The sequence below is a fragment of the Plectropomus leopardus genome, chromosome 2, assembly GCF_026936395.1.
Source record: "Plectropomus leopardus strain MGB_pleo_1.0 chromosome 2, ASM2693639v1, whole genome shotgun sequence".
Lineage (NCBI taxonomy): Eukaryota > Metazoa > Chordata > Actinopteri > Perciformes > Serranidae > Plectropomus > Plectropomus leopardus.
In genome coordinates, this window is record NC_142177.1 from 23,454,420 (window position 1) to 23,473,364 (window position 18,945).

The 18,945-nt window shown below is 38.9% G+C and overlaps 1 protein-coding gene across 1 annotated transcript in view; it reads left to right on the forward strand.

Moving 5' to 3' along the window:
- Positions 1–17,252, forward strand: part of LOC121957005 (suppressor of tumorigenicity 7 protein-like) — a 93,409-nt gene extending 76,157 nt beyond the window's left edge. Inside the window, exons 12-16 of the mRNA XM_042505479.2 lie at positions 749–851; positions 9,955–10,105; positions 11,847–11,939; positions 12,930–13,069; positions 14,575–17,252. Coding sequence (XP_042361413.1) covers positions 749–851; positions 9,955–10,105; positions 11,847–11,939; positions 12,930–13,069; positions 14,575–14,670 — 583 coding nt within the window. The 3' untranslated portion in view covers positions 14,671–17,252. The remainder of the gene's footprint in view (positions 1–748; positions 852–9,954; positions 10,106–11,846; positions 11,940–12,929; positions 13,070–14,574) is intronic.
- The last annotated feature ends 1,693 nt before the right edge of the window (positions 17,253–18,945 follow it).

An 18,945-nucleotide genomic window follows, 5' to 3' on the forward strand; every position in this document is an offset into this window, starting at 1 on the left:
TATCAGTCGTAGAGTTGTAAATATACTGGAGCTAGATGCCACTCGGCTTGTGGTGCTAAAATGATACATTTGAACAACTCAACAGCAATGTCTCTTTCCAGAAATCATAGCCGGGCTAACCAAGATAATCCACAGACCTCGTTGTGAACAGTTTAATGTGGGAACTATTTTATATCTACCAAACCACACCTGCCAACTGTATTACTGTGCAAAAGGAAGTATGCATCTACTCATGAACGAGAGGTTCATTACAGCACAAGATTTAAACACTACAGGTGTCCTCCTTGGCCAAGCTGTAACATTAGTTAGCTCAGTGATGCTAGGTGAGCTAGCAGTAGATGCACACTTTCTAAAGCGCAGTGATATGGTTGGTGGGTGTAATTTGGCAGAAAGAAAATAGTTCCTACATGAAACCGCTCACAACAAGGTCTGTGGATTGTCCTGATTAACCGGGTCATGATTTCTGGAAAGAGACATTGCCATTGAGTTTTCAAATGTATATTCTGGCACCACAAGCCGAGTGCCATCTAGTTCCATTAAACTGGAGAGAAGGCAGACGTCTCTACAGCTGATACCCTCAACATTCAGCAACTCACACCAAAACAATCAAGATTGAGAAATAACACTACAGGTAAGAGGAAAAATGTGTATTAGAATTTTGGGAAGAACTGTCCCTTTAAAACCTGTTTTATATATTTATTAACTTTGTGAGCAGCAGCAGTGTGACAGATGAGCTTTTTTTTCTCAGGTTCTCTCCAGAGGCCGCGTCACGGCGAGGGCTAAGCACAGCAGAGATGAATGCTGTGGAGGCCATACACAGAGCTGTTGAGTTCAATCCACACGTGCCAAAGGTCAGTCATTTGACTAATGAATGTCACAAAGACTCTGATGGTTGTGGATCACGAAAATTCATTGGTTTCTTTATGATGCGATCATGTGCTGTTGTGCTTGACCCCTTTCCACAAGTATTTTGATTTAGATTTCTGTTCAGGCTGCTCTTAATGAATTTATGCATTACAGTATGTTTACATCCATGCAGTTGCTATTGTGATTCCTCTGGAGATTTAGCCTCTGGGGGCAACAGAAAATATTTTCGGGGTTCCACTTTAGCCAGCAGATATACTATATACACAGAGTCGTGATGCTCGTGAAACAGATATCTGAATATCAATGCAGATAACTTAAAAAAAAACAAAGAACCAAATAAAAAGTTAAATTGTCATCAGATGGGAACAGATGGAATGAGATTGCATTTCAGCAAGTGCATTTGGGGTTGATGGTTTTTTTTTTATCACATTTTTTCTATATTTCGTCTGATTGTGCAGATCTCACATGTTCAACATGCTTAAATGTCCCCCACAGAACAAACAGGAAAGCAGACAATCAGTCAGACAATCAGTTAGACAATTATAAGTGAGTTTTGTCAGCAGTGACAGGTGGTGCAACTTACAAGTCTTTATTTTAGACATGCTATATAGTGGCTCACCAGCAGGTGTCACTGTAGGTCTAAATAAAGAAGCTCATTTTATTACACCTAAAGTGTCAGCTGTAGACCCTTGGTTTGTATATATAATCATCGATTCTGTATCTATATCTGTGAATTTGAGGATTATAGTATTTTTAGTATTATGAGACACAAGAAAATGCTGTTTTTTGGAATCATACATGTGTTATGTGTTTGTACAGGTAGTTTAGATTGAATTTTGCATTTGAGTCCCAAGAAAAACTGTGAAGACGTAACAGAATTGTCATAGTTTTGCAAAACAAGGGAGCAGCTCTAACTGAAGCAAGGATAACATGGAACTACACCTGGATATCTCTCTGGTCTTACACATCAGTTTCCACACATGCACACAGTCATACACAACTAGCTGCAGTAAAGTTTTGTCTCAGTTTAGTCTTTGTAGTGTGGTGCTGTTTCGTCTCATGGACTCCTTCTCTCTGAGAGAGAGAGAGAGAATCTGTGTGTGTGCGTGTGTGTGGGAGGGATGGAGGTGTCAGCCAACACTTTAATCCAGCCTTTGATTTTAAAGTGAGGGCCCTCATTTTCAATGACTTTCCAACTGCGCTGTGCCCAGAGGCAGCCGTTCTCTCTCCTCTCATCACATACCCTCATCCTGTTTCTTATCTTCTCGAGTTCCCTCATCCCCTCTCATCCCATGTTTGAGTGAAACAAAGTCTGATGTTGGCCACCACTGCCAACTTTGTGGAATTTGTAACTCACCTTTAACAGAGGATTAGGCTCATCTCTCAACATTTGACTGACATCTAGTACTTACTCAGGCATATATGTCTGACGTTTTTGACTCGCTGGATGTAAAAAAAAATCAACAGGCATGATGAGTGCACCTGTGACTGACCTTTTTAGACACGGGCTGGCCTGTTGCCCCCTTAAGTAGGATTTGCAAAGCCCCCCCCACCCCCCAAAAAAGATCCCTTGAGGCTGCTTCTGTACTCTTGTGTAGACTTTGTAGATTTCGTGTAGTTTCCTACATACTGTAGGAAAATAGCACCTTGTCTCTTCACAAGGCGCTTAAGCCAATATATTCTTTCATTAGTGATAAATCTTTTAGTCTATTCAGTCCAAAATAATAAAAATAGTGATGTGTTTTTATACTACTTAATATCTAAAGTTGGTTTTCTAAGAAATGTTTTGTCCTTTTGGATAAGAAATCATAATTAAATGAAGCCCATAATGTTCATTTTATAAACACGCTCACCAGCAAAGTGAGAGTAAGCCAACCCTAGATTTGCTCTTGTTTGGTGTTTTGCCTCACTAGATTTGTGCTTTTTTTGAGTTGTATCTGTTGGATACCTGCTATTAAACTTTACAAACACAGACAAGGAGGAGAAAATACATAGAATAGAGTCTCTGCAGAAAAATACAGCACCACATGCAACTAGTGGGTCCTCAGTTATGATAGAGACGGATTACATCTGTATGAGTCTGTACATTGTTTTTATTGGAAAATCCAGCATAGCACATTTTTGAAATCCCCTCACAGAAAAGCCCAGTCTGCTGTGATTGGTCTTCTGTGGGCTTCTTTTGTTGTGCTGTGTCATTGTTCTGACTTACCAAGGGACTGCAGGTGTGAATTAGCTCTAAAATATAATCTGGTACAGTGCATCAAACAATAAAATTTCCATTTTAAACTGTGCATAGTCCCTTTAAAATAAATAAATAAATAATCTTGATGTCTCCGCACTGTCATCGTATACACAGGATTGACTTTAACTGAGTCCTGTGGCACCTTTTAATGTTAATAACTGGACATGTTCCAGCAGGAATCTCATCCAAAACTGTGGGGAAATTAAAAACCTCCACAAACAAAATTAGATGTTTTTTTTTCCTGATGTTATCATATAGCTACATGTAGCAGTTTAGGCTATGTAATGTAGAGTATTGCAGTAGTGTGCCTGAACCAGATAACCATATAAAGTTAGTTATGAGCTGATGTTATCTGGTAGCCAAAGTAGAAGAAAAGTGGGACACACAGTCTTAGAAAGTTCTGAATCATGGCCATGTCTAATATGAACATCAGACACTGTAACATCATGTGTATGACAGAAAATAGAGGAAAGCATAATAGGTTCCCTTTGTACAAATATACACACATACATACACACAGTATGTATATGTAAGGCAGCAGGAGATGCATCAAAGTTAAAGCCATGTCAGATCCCAGTGTTGCACTGACCTGGAGCAAGAAGAGTAGAGCAGCTTTCCTAAAACTGAGTCCGTGTGAGTTTTTCCTGATTTCTCAACCATCATCGTCAATACAGCATTTAGCCATGGTGGCCCAAAACCTAAGAGAAATGGTTGCTAAAAAGAAAGGTTGAAGAAAAGAAAAACCCAACAGACAATTAGAGTAAGGAAGGAGCATTGTCAGGTCAACCGTTCAGTGTGTGGGTGTTTTATAAGCATGCCAAGGAGATTATATGTGAATATCATACGAGGCTACATCACATGAGCTTATTCAAACCACTCATAAAGCTACACACACACACTAAACCCACATCCACACACACATGCTTCAGTCTGTTTCATTGCACACCGTCCTCCTCCCACATGACCCTTTTGCCTTTCCTTCACCAGCTCTCCATTTTGCCCCTATTTACCTCCTCCTCCCCTTTGCTCCCTTGTATTTTCCTCTCCTCCTCATCTTCTTGTCGTTCTTTATTTATCCTCCTCCTCCTCCACCCTTTTCTCCATCTGTCTGTCTGTTCCAATCAGCCTCTCTACCAGCCGGTGGTTAAGAAACTGACAGCTTGTCGGATGCTTGTACAGCTGATCAAGTGTTCCCACTATCTGAATCTGTTGTACATTTACATTTACCACCACTTTGGTCCATACACGTTCTTTCTGAAGCAGTCTCGGTGACCCGATCCCATCTACCTTTGCTAGTTTACTCCACTTTGGAAGGCAGTTTTTCATCTCACCCCATTCTGGTTGACATATTCTCATCCAGATTGCCTGTCAAGGCGCAGAAATGCAGACCTTTGCTTACTTTACCTTTGAAATTGGCTTTTTGGTTTGTAAATTGAGACAGAGCAGCAGCCACGGGTTTGTTCTGAATTAAGATGGATGAGGTTTGATTCAGACAAGGCAGAGGAGGTTCAATTTGGAAAAAACACTGTGAGATTTTATGCTTTCATGCCAGCGATAGCCGTGACGGAATCCAATATGTTTTCCGGTTATCTGTCTGATTCTTAAGAATTGATTAGGCTTTGGTGGTCGTTTTTTCTCCTTCTTGTAAATGCAACGTCTCAAGAAAACCATCAGGAAATGTCTTTAAATTCTGCAGTCTCATCTCATGCTTGTGAAAGGAACATATTAAAGAACACCTCGAAGGAAATCCTTCAAATTGGGCACAAACATCCACTTTGACCTAAGAATGAACTGATTAGAATTTGGTCAACTGTGTTGATTGTGTAAATCTTTTGTGCGGCGGCAGAGAAGATATGTGTGAAGCATCCATGTTTTCAAGGACATGGATGGAAACTGTAACTGAAACTTAACTGGTTCACGCAGGCATACAACCACAAGGTGGCTTTTGTAAGCTGTGTTCGAAACCGTTCACTCACTCACTCACTATTCTCTATGTAGTGTGTATTAAATAGTGAACTATATAGAGAATAACTCAACGAAATTTCGGACACTACGCTGGAATTTTCTTCCTTCGGAAATACATGACGGCATTGCATTGTGGTATACAGGAGTAAAATGTGTACATTGTATGAACATTCAAATTTTCTGTGCATTGTGGGTATTTTATAATGCACTATATAGCCCAGTGGATGAAATTAACCGCTAAGAATTTGAACACTACAACAAAAGGGCGAACACACTTTACAGTGCACGATTTCTGTGATAGGGAAAAGTGTTGAACACAGCTTTAGTCTTCGTCTGTCCTCAGCAGAGGTTGAAGTAGCCGGCAGCGGTGTTCTGACTGTGTGAATCCTTAATCTGCAGCACCTGTTTGTCTTCATGTTCTTCACTATACATGTGCATGTTTGTCTGACCCTTGTAGAGCAACTACAAGGCTGATGTCATTGTTGCCTGTGTGTCCCATTGTGAGACGCAAAGTGCTGCAGATTAGAATCAGAAGGCAGCTTATGAGTTATGCTCTGGGCTTATGACTGCCCGCGGATAAAAGGAGAACACATGAAACTCAATCCCTTCATCAAAGAGGCAACTCGGGGCAGAGAAGCGAGGAAGAATGAGAGGAGGGGGAAGGTAGAAATATGTGTAAAACTATAAAATATCCAAGTGTAACCAAAATAGGAATTTGGCTTGCTTTCAGATTGTCAGAATGATTATATCTGAAGTTTAAGATAAGGCCCCAAATGAAGCCCCTACTCGTCATGTGGTTCTAGTCAAGTGTAACATGAATGTATGTTATTTTATGAGTTCCTGTAGTTGTGTTCTGCAACAGAGAAGTGGTTGGTTTCTTTCTGAGCTCACTGGCTGGCTGCCTGGACACTGGTGCTGGGGGAGTAGAACATGGTGAGAAGTTTGTGCTCAGAAGAAAGGAGACTGAAATGGTGAGGAGGATGCAGGCGGACAGTCAAATGTCTCTGGCTGGAGCAGAGAGAGCTGATTTAAGCAAGTCAGACAGGATAAGTGAGAAGGTCAAACAAGCAGCTCCTGGTTGTCTCTAAGCTGCCGATTCTTGTAACAACTGCAGAGGATGTTCGGTGGAAAGAGAAGAGGCAAGAAGACACGACAGCTTTCGGGAGTGATTAAGTGAAAAGAGAAGTGTGCACACCTGTTGGGTGGTTGTGTGCTTGACTGAGTCTTCACCTATGAGGGTGACGAGAATCAGGAGGTGGCGAGTGAGCAGGAGACAACAGATTAGTGAGGTGGGCAGAAATATTTTATGAATATTAGGTAGGTAGGTAGATAGATAGATAGATAGATAGATAGATACTTTATATGTCCACGTTCGGAAATTGGTTTGCATCAACAATCACTTCACACTTCCATATATCGACATTACAAAATAATCACATCAGCAGACAAACCACTCACTTACATTGCACCTTCAAGTTTTTTTGCCCTCCATCCCAATCTGAGTCATTAAATATTGAGTATATGCCGTTATTGAGTCCCATTCTGATATTTGTATTTACCTGAATACTGCAGACAGGGAGAGATACGTGTACTTTAAAGTTATTAAAATCAAACCATTGTATATGCTTGACAGTTTAATAATTCTGCAGTGCAATACAAGAAAAATGTCTGCATCCAAACAGTTCCGAAGTGTTCAAAAAATGAAGTTTTTAAATGTTTTATTTTATTTTGAATAAATAACAAAGAAAAATAATTTAAAACATTTTTATGTGGCTCTTATCACAAATCCATTTAGTGCAGCATTTGGTTTTACAAAAAAATAACAAACACGTCTTCAAAAATAGCTCTCAAACACACCTAGTGTAGCATTGTAATAAAAGCATTGAACACTATAAATTAGTTATATAGTCACACTTCACTACAGAGTACTGTTATAGCATAACTTAAACATTCCCAGTCACAACATATAACAGTTGGTCACAATTCTGCCTCTTTACAGTATTATAGTAAAACTGGTTCACTAACATGGACAAAAACTATTTCAATTCCACTTACAGTGGTTTAACAGCTTAAAATTGACATACAAAAAAAAAACAGTTTCTACTTATTGGAGTAGCTGCATTACATTAAACACTGAATATTTACGGTCTGTTTATGACACCTCCATGTGACGGCGGAGGTAAACAAAAGATCAAGCGGGGCGCATGCTCAAAATAACCTATCCCAAAGAATCGTGATCGTGCCCAATACCAATCCTTTCGATCCGATTGGGACATCCCTACTGAATATGGCAGCAGTTAGGTAAAGAAAGCAGAGTGATGGCATTGACATGACTGACAATGCCAATTACGTGAGGCAGATAATCAGTCCCGGGACATGGGACCCACACGCATATCTTGCAAGCTGAAGGATCGTGAAGAAGGGCTGGAGAGAGACGGGGATGAGCCAGGTCAAAGAGCCAGGGCAGGCTGTGATCATGAGGGTGAGGGTGGAGAGGGAGGGTAAGGCAGGGGGAGATGGGTGAAGCAGCGTGGTCTGACTGGTTGGATGGACGGCTGACTGGCTGGCTGAGCCTGTGACCATGGAAGGGATTAGACAGGATTAGCTGTGGGGTAACCTTCCCAAAGTGTCAGTCTGAGATCCAGAGCGCTGTGAAGCTGGCCGCCTGGGAATCCAGCCCAGGGGGCCCCAGCCCCACACATGGGCTTTGTTTAACACAGTCCCCTGCCACACTGGGCACCGCAGACATACAGCATGTAGAGTGGCAAGTTCATCAAAGTCAAATACACCTACTAATCAGCTGTCTATTGATAGAGTTGAGCCCTTATTAAAAATACAATTATTGCAGAAAAACAGCACACAGTATGCTCATGTTGTTATAGGGTGTCTGCAGGTCATTAAAACACCTTAAAATTTCTTAAAGTCAGTTTTATTAACACTCTTTTTTGAAAATTAACTGTGTTAACCTCTCTCCATCTTCCCAGTTCTCCCAGCTCATGAGCTCCAGAGCTGTTGCTGGAACTACAGATTGTACTTAGGCATTTTTGTATGCCCCTATATTTCTATAAGCTCTGCACAGGCACATATATATGTATATATACTGAATACCATTATACTTAAGTGCAATGCTTGAGTAAGAAAAAGAAAAAAGTCTTAAGTAAATTGATCATGAAAAAGGTTTTTAAAGCATTACATTAAGGTGTCGGATACTGTTAGATACCCTGTGCTGTTTTCCAGATGGTTGTTCCCTGTCATTTCAGAAAGCATACCTGTTCTATAGGTTGTAACTCTGGGATGTGGGTCTTTGTCAGCACAGTGAACCGACTGACTCACTGGGACAAACTTACACGGCCGGGGGAGAGAGGAGGGGTGAGCGGGGGGATGTTACACATTCATGGAATGAATGTACTGTACTGTAACAATAACACACACTCAGAGAGCTTTGGAAAGCTTTTCCCTCCCACCTTGAACAATTGCAAAATAAGGCTGTCAACAAATACCTCACATGAACAAAATATGTTTTCAGTCTGCAGGGAGGTAGCCAGAGGGAATTGCACAATAGAATAGAATAAGTTAAGTGCTGACTGAGAAACACGGAGATGATGTGAATGGAACCATTAAAGCTGCATGAAATGGTTTTTGACCACAAGGGGGCAAAGCTTTCTTCTAAGATTTAACATATATCAGCAGAATTTAGGCTAATAGTTGCCTACTTTGTATCCAACAAGTATGACACAACATCCCCTTTGAGTTGTATATTTCTCCCCACTTGTCGCACATAAGACTGTTGATATTCTCTGGTATTTTAGTTGTGGTTTGGCATATGCATGAGAAAAAGATTTGGGTCTCTTTTGCTTGCTATCTTTTTGAATGGATTTTGCATTCATGTGATGGAAGACTTTAGGAAGGGGAAGGATTATACCAAAGTCTCCAAAGAGTGCAAAAAATGGAAGTTGCAAGTACTTGGTATTCATCTCAGCCCACAAGTGTTTGTCTATGAGTTCTCACTAACAGTTTATCATCTGCTTACTGCAGTTTTACTGGAAATGACGTATGCATTTGACTTGTTTAAGCATCTGACTGGTATGTCTGAAGCAATTGAAGTATTTCCTTAAAAAAAATATTTGACCGTATTGTAGCTGAGTGCTGACTTTATAAAAGAAGAATAACAAGCAGGGGTGTGATTAATATTATTAAAAATGCATTTAAAAAATGCATGTATGAAAACATACACTTTACTCCTTATTTTACATATTTGGCTTTATTGCGCAATGTTTTTTGTTTTTGTAAGTTTCTTGATCAGTGTGATGGCCTGAACTGTGCCAACACACTATCTTTTATTAACTCAAGTAAAAGTAATTTTCTTTTAAAAAGTTATCCGTGTGAAATTTCTGCCTTAAGACGACTTTGTATTTAAAAGCCTCTCTGGATCACTCTAGTTTTAAAATTAATACATATTTTGATATTCTTATTGTGTTAAGGTTTAAGGCAGATAACAGAGCACTATTTTCACTTCACTTTTCAATTTTTGCAGTATTTTTCCATGTAAAATATTTTTGTTACGACCGTCCATTTCATGAAGGGGAAATTACGGAAGAAAAAGGTTGTGTTTTCTTCTACCTTGGGTATGAGTATCTGAAAAACAATAACTCTTTTAAAGAATGGTGTCCGTACTGTGTGCCTCCCGCCTTTGAAATTAAAGTTTGGCCTCTGCAAACAAGCATTTAAAAGACAATGAAGAAGAAGCAGTTTTTTGCAGCACTTGTAAAGAGCATCTTTACCTGACACGTCTTCTTTTCAGTTCAGGAGCCAGAAAGCATCAAGGTACTATGTGTATACTTACCAGAAGTCTTGTATTTTCTATCTCTCCCCCTCTGTAGTACTTATTAGAGATGAAGAGCCTGATCCTCCCTCCAGAGCACATCTTGAAGAGGGGTGACAGCGAGGCAGTGGCATATGCTTTCTTCCACCTGCAGCACTGGAAGAGGGCAGAGGGAGCCTTAAACCTACTACACTGCACCTGGGAGGGCAGTATGTATCCATATTACTTCTTTTGTTGAATACCACTGCTTTGCATATGAAGTTTGTTTTATTTAATGGAAATTATTTATTATTTCAGTTTTGAAAGTCACAACTTCAGAAGTTACAATAGAGAAGCCCATGAATGAGTCCTAAAACACGTAAATCCATTAGCATTTCAGCTCCCTCGTCTCTAAGTCAGTGGGTTTTTGATAAGATACCTGAAATAAGGTCTGTGGTTAACACAAGCTTAAGAGACTTTCACGTTTTGTTCTGACATAAAATTTGTCAGTAAATACCCCACTCGCAAACTTTAAAGCTTTTATGTGTCTTAAAAAAGACCGCTGCTAACAAGTGGCTAAATGAGACTGCAGAATGTCATCACACCCAACCGCACCGAAAACGGCTTTACCATCATGTAGTTCATTTTAGCCTAAAATTAGCTTTTTACTTCTGGAAATTGCGATTAGGCTTTTAAAAAATCCTTAAAGTGGTGGTAGTTATGAAGATTATTTACTGAATAAAACTTGTAAGTAACATTAACATTTGTTTACCACAGATCTTATTTTCTGCAATAACCCGAAATCCAATGGAAAAATCCGATAGGCTTTTTAACAAGGAAACCAGGGCGATGTTAGCTTCCAGGTTAGCCTACAGAAAAACGTCATCCCTGGGACTCTCCATTATGCAAAACTTTACTAGAACTGGGCCATCATAGTGTCTTCCTTGTATGCCGCTCTTCATTTTTAAATTGTTTTGTCAAAGGTCATGTATGCACAGCACACCCACAACTACGCTACTTGTGATTATGCACGGACAAGGTCATTGCTCACACAAAGCACAGGAAGAATGTTTTATTTCATGAGTGTCTGTATAATACTTTGCACTTTTAATGCTTCACTAAAAAATGTTTCAGTTGTCTCTTCTAACCATCGTTGAAGGAATACCTCACTCTCCAAATGTTCATTTCTATATCACTACTAACCCCGTTACGTTGAATTTGTAAAGGAAAATACATTTTTCTTGCATATCTCCACAGTGAATGAAAATCTAAAATGGAGAAAATTCTTGACGAATTGAAGTCGCAAGTGAACCTACAGCAAAACTATATCAAATTATCTGTTTATCAACTTTTACACAACTTGTGCAGTATAATCCACAACTCGTTTCTCTTTTCAAAGCCAGACAATGTTGACAAAAATGGTAATTTTACCTCGCTGAATAGGAGCTGCTGGTCTCAATAGCTTAAGTTTGTGTTATTGTGCGACTCTGCTGAATCAAAGCTGACCTTTAAAACCCCAAATTTACACAATAACACAAACTAACTATCGATTGAGGCAGTGGTAGATCAAAAGCTCCCATGTTCAGCGAGGTAAAATTACTGTTTTTGTCAAAGGAATCTGCCTTGTCTGGCTTGTCTGTTTGGGAAACACTAAGCATATGACTGGATAAATTAGACCAGAATTATACTGCATAAGTTGTGTATGAGTTTGTAACCGGATGTTTTAATATTTGCTGTTGTTAAAAATGGACCCTATTACTTCAATTTAGCAAGAATTTTTTTCAGTTTTTGGAGTCTTCGTTCACAGTGGAGGCATGTGTGACAAAACGCCTTCTACACAAATTCAACGTAACACGAGGTGAGTACGTAATATTAAAACAATCATTTGGAGGGTGAAGTATTTCTTTAAAACCAGTAGTTGTATTTTTTAAAATTATTTCCTATAAAGTCATACTGTGACTGTCTTTACAGCCTTCCGGATAATTCCCTACCCTTTGGAGAAGGGTCACCTGTTTTACCCCTACCCAGGATGCACAGAAACAGCAGACAGGGAACTGCTGCCCTGTAAGTACAGCACCCAGAGCTGACAAGTACTCCATTATTGTACTAGTTGCTCCTAATTTGATTGTGAAATGAATCATCCTCTTGCTATTTTAATCCCTTATTTCTCCAAATGCCTTTTGGATGCCTGAGTTTTGCTGTGTCATGAAACTGTTACAGTATTCTAAAGGTGGGAGGCCCCTTGATACATTATCACAATAAATAGGTCATGATACAATACTATTGAAATTTTAAACTTGTTGCAATATGTTGAGTATTGTGATAACACATATTTTGCAATTTATTGTGATTTATGACCTTTTTAACTGTAAATTACGTCCCCAAAGCAGAACCTCTTTCAACTGTGTTTTGTATTAGACAAAACACAGTTGAAAGAGGTTCTGCTGAAGAGGTTCTGATAAAGTTTTTCACTTCAACTATTTTTATTGCCGAAAATCCTATCTAGGGGACTGAAAATAAGTTGATATCATTATTATAGAAGGCTAGCAAAAGTTTAATTTGTATATGTAATATGAGTAACTTAAGTTTAAATACTTGGCGTTTGTGTCGATATGATATTGCCACACAAAAACATCATGATTCTGTGCTGTATGGACTTTTTCCCCCCACCACTAATATAACCTTCCACATAATGTAACACAGCGGCAACTTTTTTTCTGTGGCCGTCGTAGCTCTAATATGCGTCAGTGTGTGATGTTATGTTTACCGTCATGTACGTTTCTTCATTTTCTCCTCTGTGTTTCTTCTCTCCCTCCATGTCTGCCAGCTGGATGATATTATGTTTGTGTGGATTTTTAATCTGATAAGTTTTTTTAAAAAAACGGCAAGAGGGGCAAGACATTCATTTTATTTTTTAAATAAAAAATAAAAAAAATTTTCATTTTTTGTCCATGAAAATATGTGGGAACCCTGTGCCTTCCTGTGTTGTGTTTCTGCGCCGGTAATGCCTTTGTCTCTCTCTCTTCTTTCTGACTTTCCTCGTTTTTGCTCCAGCGTTCCACGAGGTGTCTGTGTACCCAAAGAAAGAGCTTCCTTTCTTCATCCTCTTCACAGCAGGCCTTTGCTCCTTCACTGCCATGCTGGCCATGCTCACACATCAGTTCCCTGAGCTCATGGGTGTCTTTGCCAAAGCAGTAAGTACTCCAACTGCACATCTCAATTTCATCTCAAAAGTTGTTACATTTATAGATGCTTATTCAGATAGTCCACTGTTTATCATGACACGGGTTGAACTTGTGTGTGAGCTGGCTGACCGGTCACATCTTCGCTTAATCTCCGATTGGGTATTTTTTTTAAATTCATGTTGTTTGTAACCTAAACCTTTTAACCTTTGTGGTAATTGCTGCCTTCCATCACTGTCAGTAACACTGGAGGCTCATGGGAGTCGTAGGCCTGTAAAGTCTGTGATTCCCGCCAAAACAAGCTGTAGTCCAATTTAAGCTATCAGTGACCACAGCTGAATCGTTCAAGCTTAACGCCACAGCAAACATAACAGTATAGCTTACAGCCTTAAAGGTTTAGAAACTTTGAATGTGTGCATGACTTCCTTTCACTGTTTATTTATTTTACAAGTGTTGCTATCTGCTTTTAGCCAAACTCCTTCCTTCGGCTAATCCTTTGTTTATGGTCGCCCTGTTTATTAGGGCCTGCCTTTACATAGATGTAGCAAAAACAAGGTCTCAGAGAACATCTAGTGCTCTTCCTTTTGTTATGGAAAAGATCAGGGTGCAGATAGGAGTTTTACAGCAGCTCCGGCGAGCCTGGTTTGTGTAATGTTCAGATGGAGTGCGTGAAAACCAGTGAGGGAGGAACACAGAGGTCCTCACTGCCTTCTGAGGAAAAACAGAGTTCTCTGAATTTGTTGCTGTTGAACAGAAGATCCAGGCAAAGCAGATCAGAGGTGGTGTTGGTGGCTGTCTGCCTTACCTTTATTTATGGACACAAGATATGTATAGCATAGTAGTTGGATATGTTTCATATATTAAATTGGATTAGAGAGGTACTTGATTTGCACTTGTCTGGCCAGGCTGATACGTCCACTTATGGGAACATTAGAGTGTCAAGTGTATCAAGCACACCTCAAGTAGTTTCAGAGAGAAACCATACTGAAATATTATAGAGCACATTTCACTGTTACTCACTAACTTAATTCACCAACATGATGTGCATTTAAAAGGCTGTGTTATACACATACCTGATGTACTGTTCACCCCAAAGTCAAAATACAGTATATTTCCTCTTGCTTGCAGTGATGTTTATCAATCTAGATTGTTTTGGTGTAAGTTGTTGAGTGTTGGAAATATCAGCTGTAGAGATTTTACTTACTTTTTACTTACTGACAATATGACAGGGTTGAGCTGGACAACAATGTTCAGATGTGATTTTGTCCCTTCTCTTCATTTCCGAATAGAAAAGAATAGAAATGTTTCTTCATTTGAATCTGAATTTTTGTAAATTTTTTACCTCAGGCTTTGAGACTGAATATCTGTTTTCCATAGCATTTTTTTAGTAAAACTGGACTTGGTAAACTTTTGTGGATTTTGTGCTTTAACAGAAACGCTATCCAAGAATGGATCAGAAGAGGTTTTACTGGCATTCAACTGAAAACTCATTCTGCTTTTTCCTCTTTCTCTCTCAGTTCTTCAGCACACTCTTTGCACCCCTGGGTTTCTTTGCAGACAAGATGGAAAGCTTCATGCCGTCCAGTTTTTGGCACCAGCTGACTCGGATCTGACCCCAACACACACACACATACACACACACACACACACAGACACACATACACACACATACACATACACATACACACACACACACACACACACACACACACACACCAATACCACTCCAAACCCTCAGACAAAAAGTGTTTGCTCTCCTGTCTTCAGCATTACTGTCCACTTGCTGCATTGTTACTGATTATGTTGGCTGAGGTTGTATCAACACGGCAATACCACTCTTAAGATGCTCTCCCACACTGTTCCAGCAGCCACAGTTTTTCCAAGAGCACATTTAGTGCAACGATTTCACAGAGTCGTTCATTTTTCATTGTGTTAGCGCTGGGCAAACCGACGTTTTTAAGTCTTCCTGCAAATCCTACAGATTTTTAATGCAAAAAATCAAACTATGAATTTCTCAGAGGCAAATTAAAACACAAAAAACGTAAACTGTTTTTAATGCTCCATTTACTACTGTCTAGAGAGATGTTTTAACTATTTATTGCCAACAGGAAACAGAAACAACAAGAAATAATATTTTACAGTATATTTAAAAACATGATCCTTTTCCTCTCTCTTCCATGCTCAGTTATATATGTGCATCAAAAGATCCCATCGGGTATTTGGGATGAGAACCAACGTGTCCTGTGTCAACCCTCAGTGCCCTGCAGACATCCACTGGGGCAGATTTAAACGTCCATAAGACCTCCTAAAAACAGAGCTGTGATTTACAGCCTTGAAGTGCCTGCAGTGTATACAACGCCTCTGCAGTTCAACAGTTGTTACCATGGCATGACACCTCAGCACTATATCACTGGGGCAACCACCACCCCCGCAACATCGAAATGTAAATGGGATCATCACTGGTCACAGTTAGGCCTCTCATGGCATCACTCATATCCGCTGATTGCTCTACAGAATGTGATAAGTCAGTGTGTTAGTCAACTGGAACAAAAATGGAAAAGGCAGATGTTGCAGTAGTCATACTGAGAATCATCTGGCACAGGAAACGTAACTGCAGCTGTAATACATGAGATAACACCGACTTAAATACACTGACGAGCCCTCAGAGAAGCATTTGGAGTTAGAGGGCAAAATTAACAGACACGCAGATATATTGTACAAAGTAAGATTTTTTTTTTACTTTGTATGTACAAAATCACTCTTTATACCTTTGACTGTGTCTATTAATTTTGCCAGATGTGGGACGTGTTGATTCTTCTGTAACTGTTTTGACTGAGTGGCCTGTATTTCCTTGTTGTGAAGTATATTGCAAAAACTGACTGATAATGTAAAAACCTGACATATGTGCCTGGCTCAAAATTTAAATTATGTCTGTAAATGTAATATGTAATCCTATTATCTGTGTTAAATTTAATGATTGAAGTTTATTAAAAAAAACAACAACTTTAAAATATGTTACACTCCAAACGCGTAATGTGTTCACTTGAGAAAAAGAAAAACAATCTGCTCTGTTTTTCTGAATTAACAAGAAAATGATAAATGAGACTGTGTGAGATTATTATCTTGTTAATTCAGAGAAACAGGAGCAACATATTTCCTTTATGAAAACTTTTTTTTACAAGTCTTAGAAAATAATTAATTCAGAAAAATATATTATTTTTTCTGAAGTGAATACACTTGCATATTACAGCTCTTAGTCATGGATAATGAGAATATATTCCAACTTCATCCCAATTTTTTTGTACATTAACAGGTTTATTACATTTTAAACCACTTAAGGCAGAAATGTTTACTTTGTCAAGTTATGTTACTTGATAGATATTACTTTTTCGGCGGCTACATCAACATAAAGTTGACAGACTGTAAGTGACGTTATAATGACAACTATTCACTCCAAGTGTATTAGAAAATATGATGATAAAGTGCCTTTTAGTCGCACATTTTTTTCTAGAATGGCGAAGCCATGACCTGCCTGACTCTTAATTCGACTGGATAGAACTCACTTAAGCAAAAAGAGAGGGATAGTTTAGGGTTAGGATAAAAATGTCTGGGTAAGCCAATCAGAGATGGAGCAAGGTAGAGCACAGGGTGGGTCTTGTCGTCACCATCATAGGCAAAAAATCTCGCTTTTAGTACATCACAATAGTTAAACACTCCAATGTAGCATTTACTGCACCTACAATAATGATGTCAAGTTTAGTGGTAATTCTGTTCAGTTTTGATGAATTCAATTTGATAAATAGATGCCTTTAAAAATTGTAATTTATAGCTGAAATGTTGATTGTCCAATAATTAGCATTAGCACAACAGCCAAGTTACAAACATACTTGTGCAAAAGTAGAGGAGGGTAGGCTAGTTATGATGTAATGGCACTTAATTTCTTAAGTATGTTGCAAAATTGGATTATATTTTTAATAAGCCCTATCTACTCAAAACTGCGAAGATTGTGTTTCACATCTCATTCTGGTCTGTAATATGTCTATTTAAATTTGTGACACTTGATATGTGAAATTCTTACAGCGTGCAGCTGAAATGTAAAAGTACATGCTGAAGACAGGAGAATGTTTGAAAAGCTGTAACTACCCTTGGATGAGTTTGAAAGCAAAACTCACAATAAAGTTCTCTTTCAGTGAAATTTCCTTCTGTGATATCTGTTTTGTCATGGAGGTCCTCAGCTTTATTGTTTTAAAAATATTTTTAAAAATATTTAAACTACAGTTACCACCCCATGATGGTATGCCCCCCTAACCATCCACGAAAACACTGATGCTTCACACACATCTTTCCCTGGCAGCACAGAATATCTCCAAGTCAGTATCTGAACAAATGTCTCCCATTATGATGTCACAGTGAAGTCGACCTTTGACCTTTTAGATATAAAATGTCAGGACTTTGTCATTTTATCCTATTAGACATTTGTGTAAAACTTTGTCATAATTGGTGAATTAATTTTTGAGTTTGTCAAAAACACCTTTTGCGAGATCACAGTGACCTTTGACCATCAAATTCTAGTCTGTTTAATTCTCGAGTCCAGGTGCATGTTTGTGCCAATTTTTCAAGAAATTCCATCTTTTTTATATAGATATTGCGAGAATAACACAGATGCAAGGTCACAGCGACCATTATTTTTGACCACCCAAATTCTCAGTTCATCCTTGGCTCAGAGTTAATGTTTGTGCAAATTTGAAGAAACTCCCTCATGGTGTTCTTGAGATATCATGTTCACAAGAATGAGACATATGAAAGGTAATGGTGACCTCTGACCACGAAAATCAAACAGTTCATAGCCAAGTCCAAGTGGACATTAGTGCCAAATTTGAAGAAATTCCCTCAATGTATTCTTGAGGCATCCATCCATTTGTCAAATGATAAATGGATGGATGCCTTAAAAACACAATGCTGCAGGCTACAGCTATCATTGGCACAGAGACATAAAAATTGGTATTCTCTGAATGAATACTAGGTACTGCATACTTCAGTTGCAAGTACCCACATTCAGGGTTTTTTGCCTGATCAAAAACTTCACATCTTGTACAGGCATCAATAAACAGATAATCTCCAAGGCAAACTATTTTCGACATAAAGTGGGAGACACATTGAATTACTTAGCTTTTGTATGGTGGATGCAATTTCCCTTCGTATTTTGAAATCTCTTCTGCATTGATAAGGAGCTGATATCTAGTTCAAGGACAAACTCCTCACTCTGCCACCCCGCTGCTGCTCCTGGGCTATATAAAGCCAAGAGCCATCATGCCCATCATTATGATTACACCACTCCAAAACCATCAGCAGATGTTTTTATGTGGCGTGTTCCCAGTGAACCAATGGTGCCATAATCATACTCCATACACTCACGCTCAAGTAGTGAACAGTGGTAATGAAAATCGCTGTCGAGGAGGACTGTTGACGGGTGCTTAAGTGTTTGCTCTCTGCCAGAGTGCGATTTCGTGCTGCAAGTTAAAACTTGAATTGTTCGCTGACCTCCAGAATGCATCAAAGTCAGGCTAACAAGAAAGGAAGAAACAGAAAATAGAGGGTAAACACGACAACAACAAATACATAGTCAGTACAAAGAGTTTATAGCCAGTAAGATAAGTATTAAAAATAAAATACTTGTACTAAAATGATGATGTGGGGCATATACTCGTGTGGGGAAGCCATGCAGGGGGTAAATCATGTCCCATAGAAACACATAAACACTTAAAATCTTCAGTGGAAAGATGCAGTTGTTTCACAAAATAAGTTTTTGTTCGTCTTAGTCTTAGGCCACCTTAAACTTTGTTGTTTTAGCAAGGTTGTAATGATCATACATACTTATTTCTCAGGAG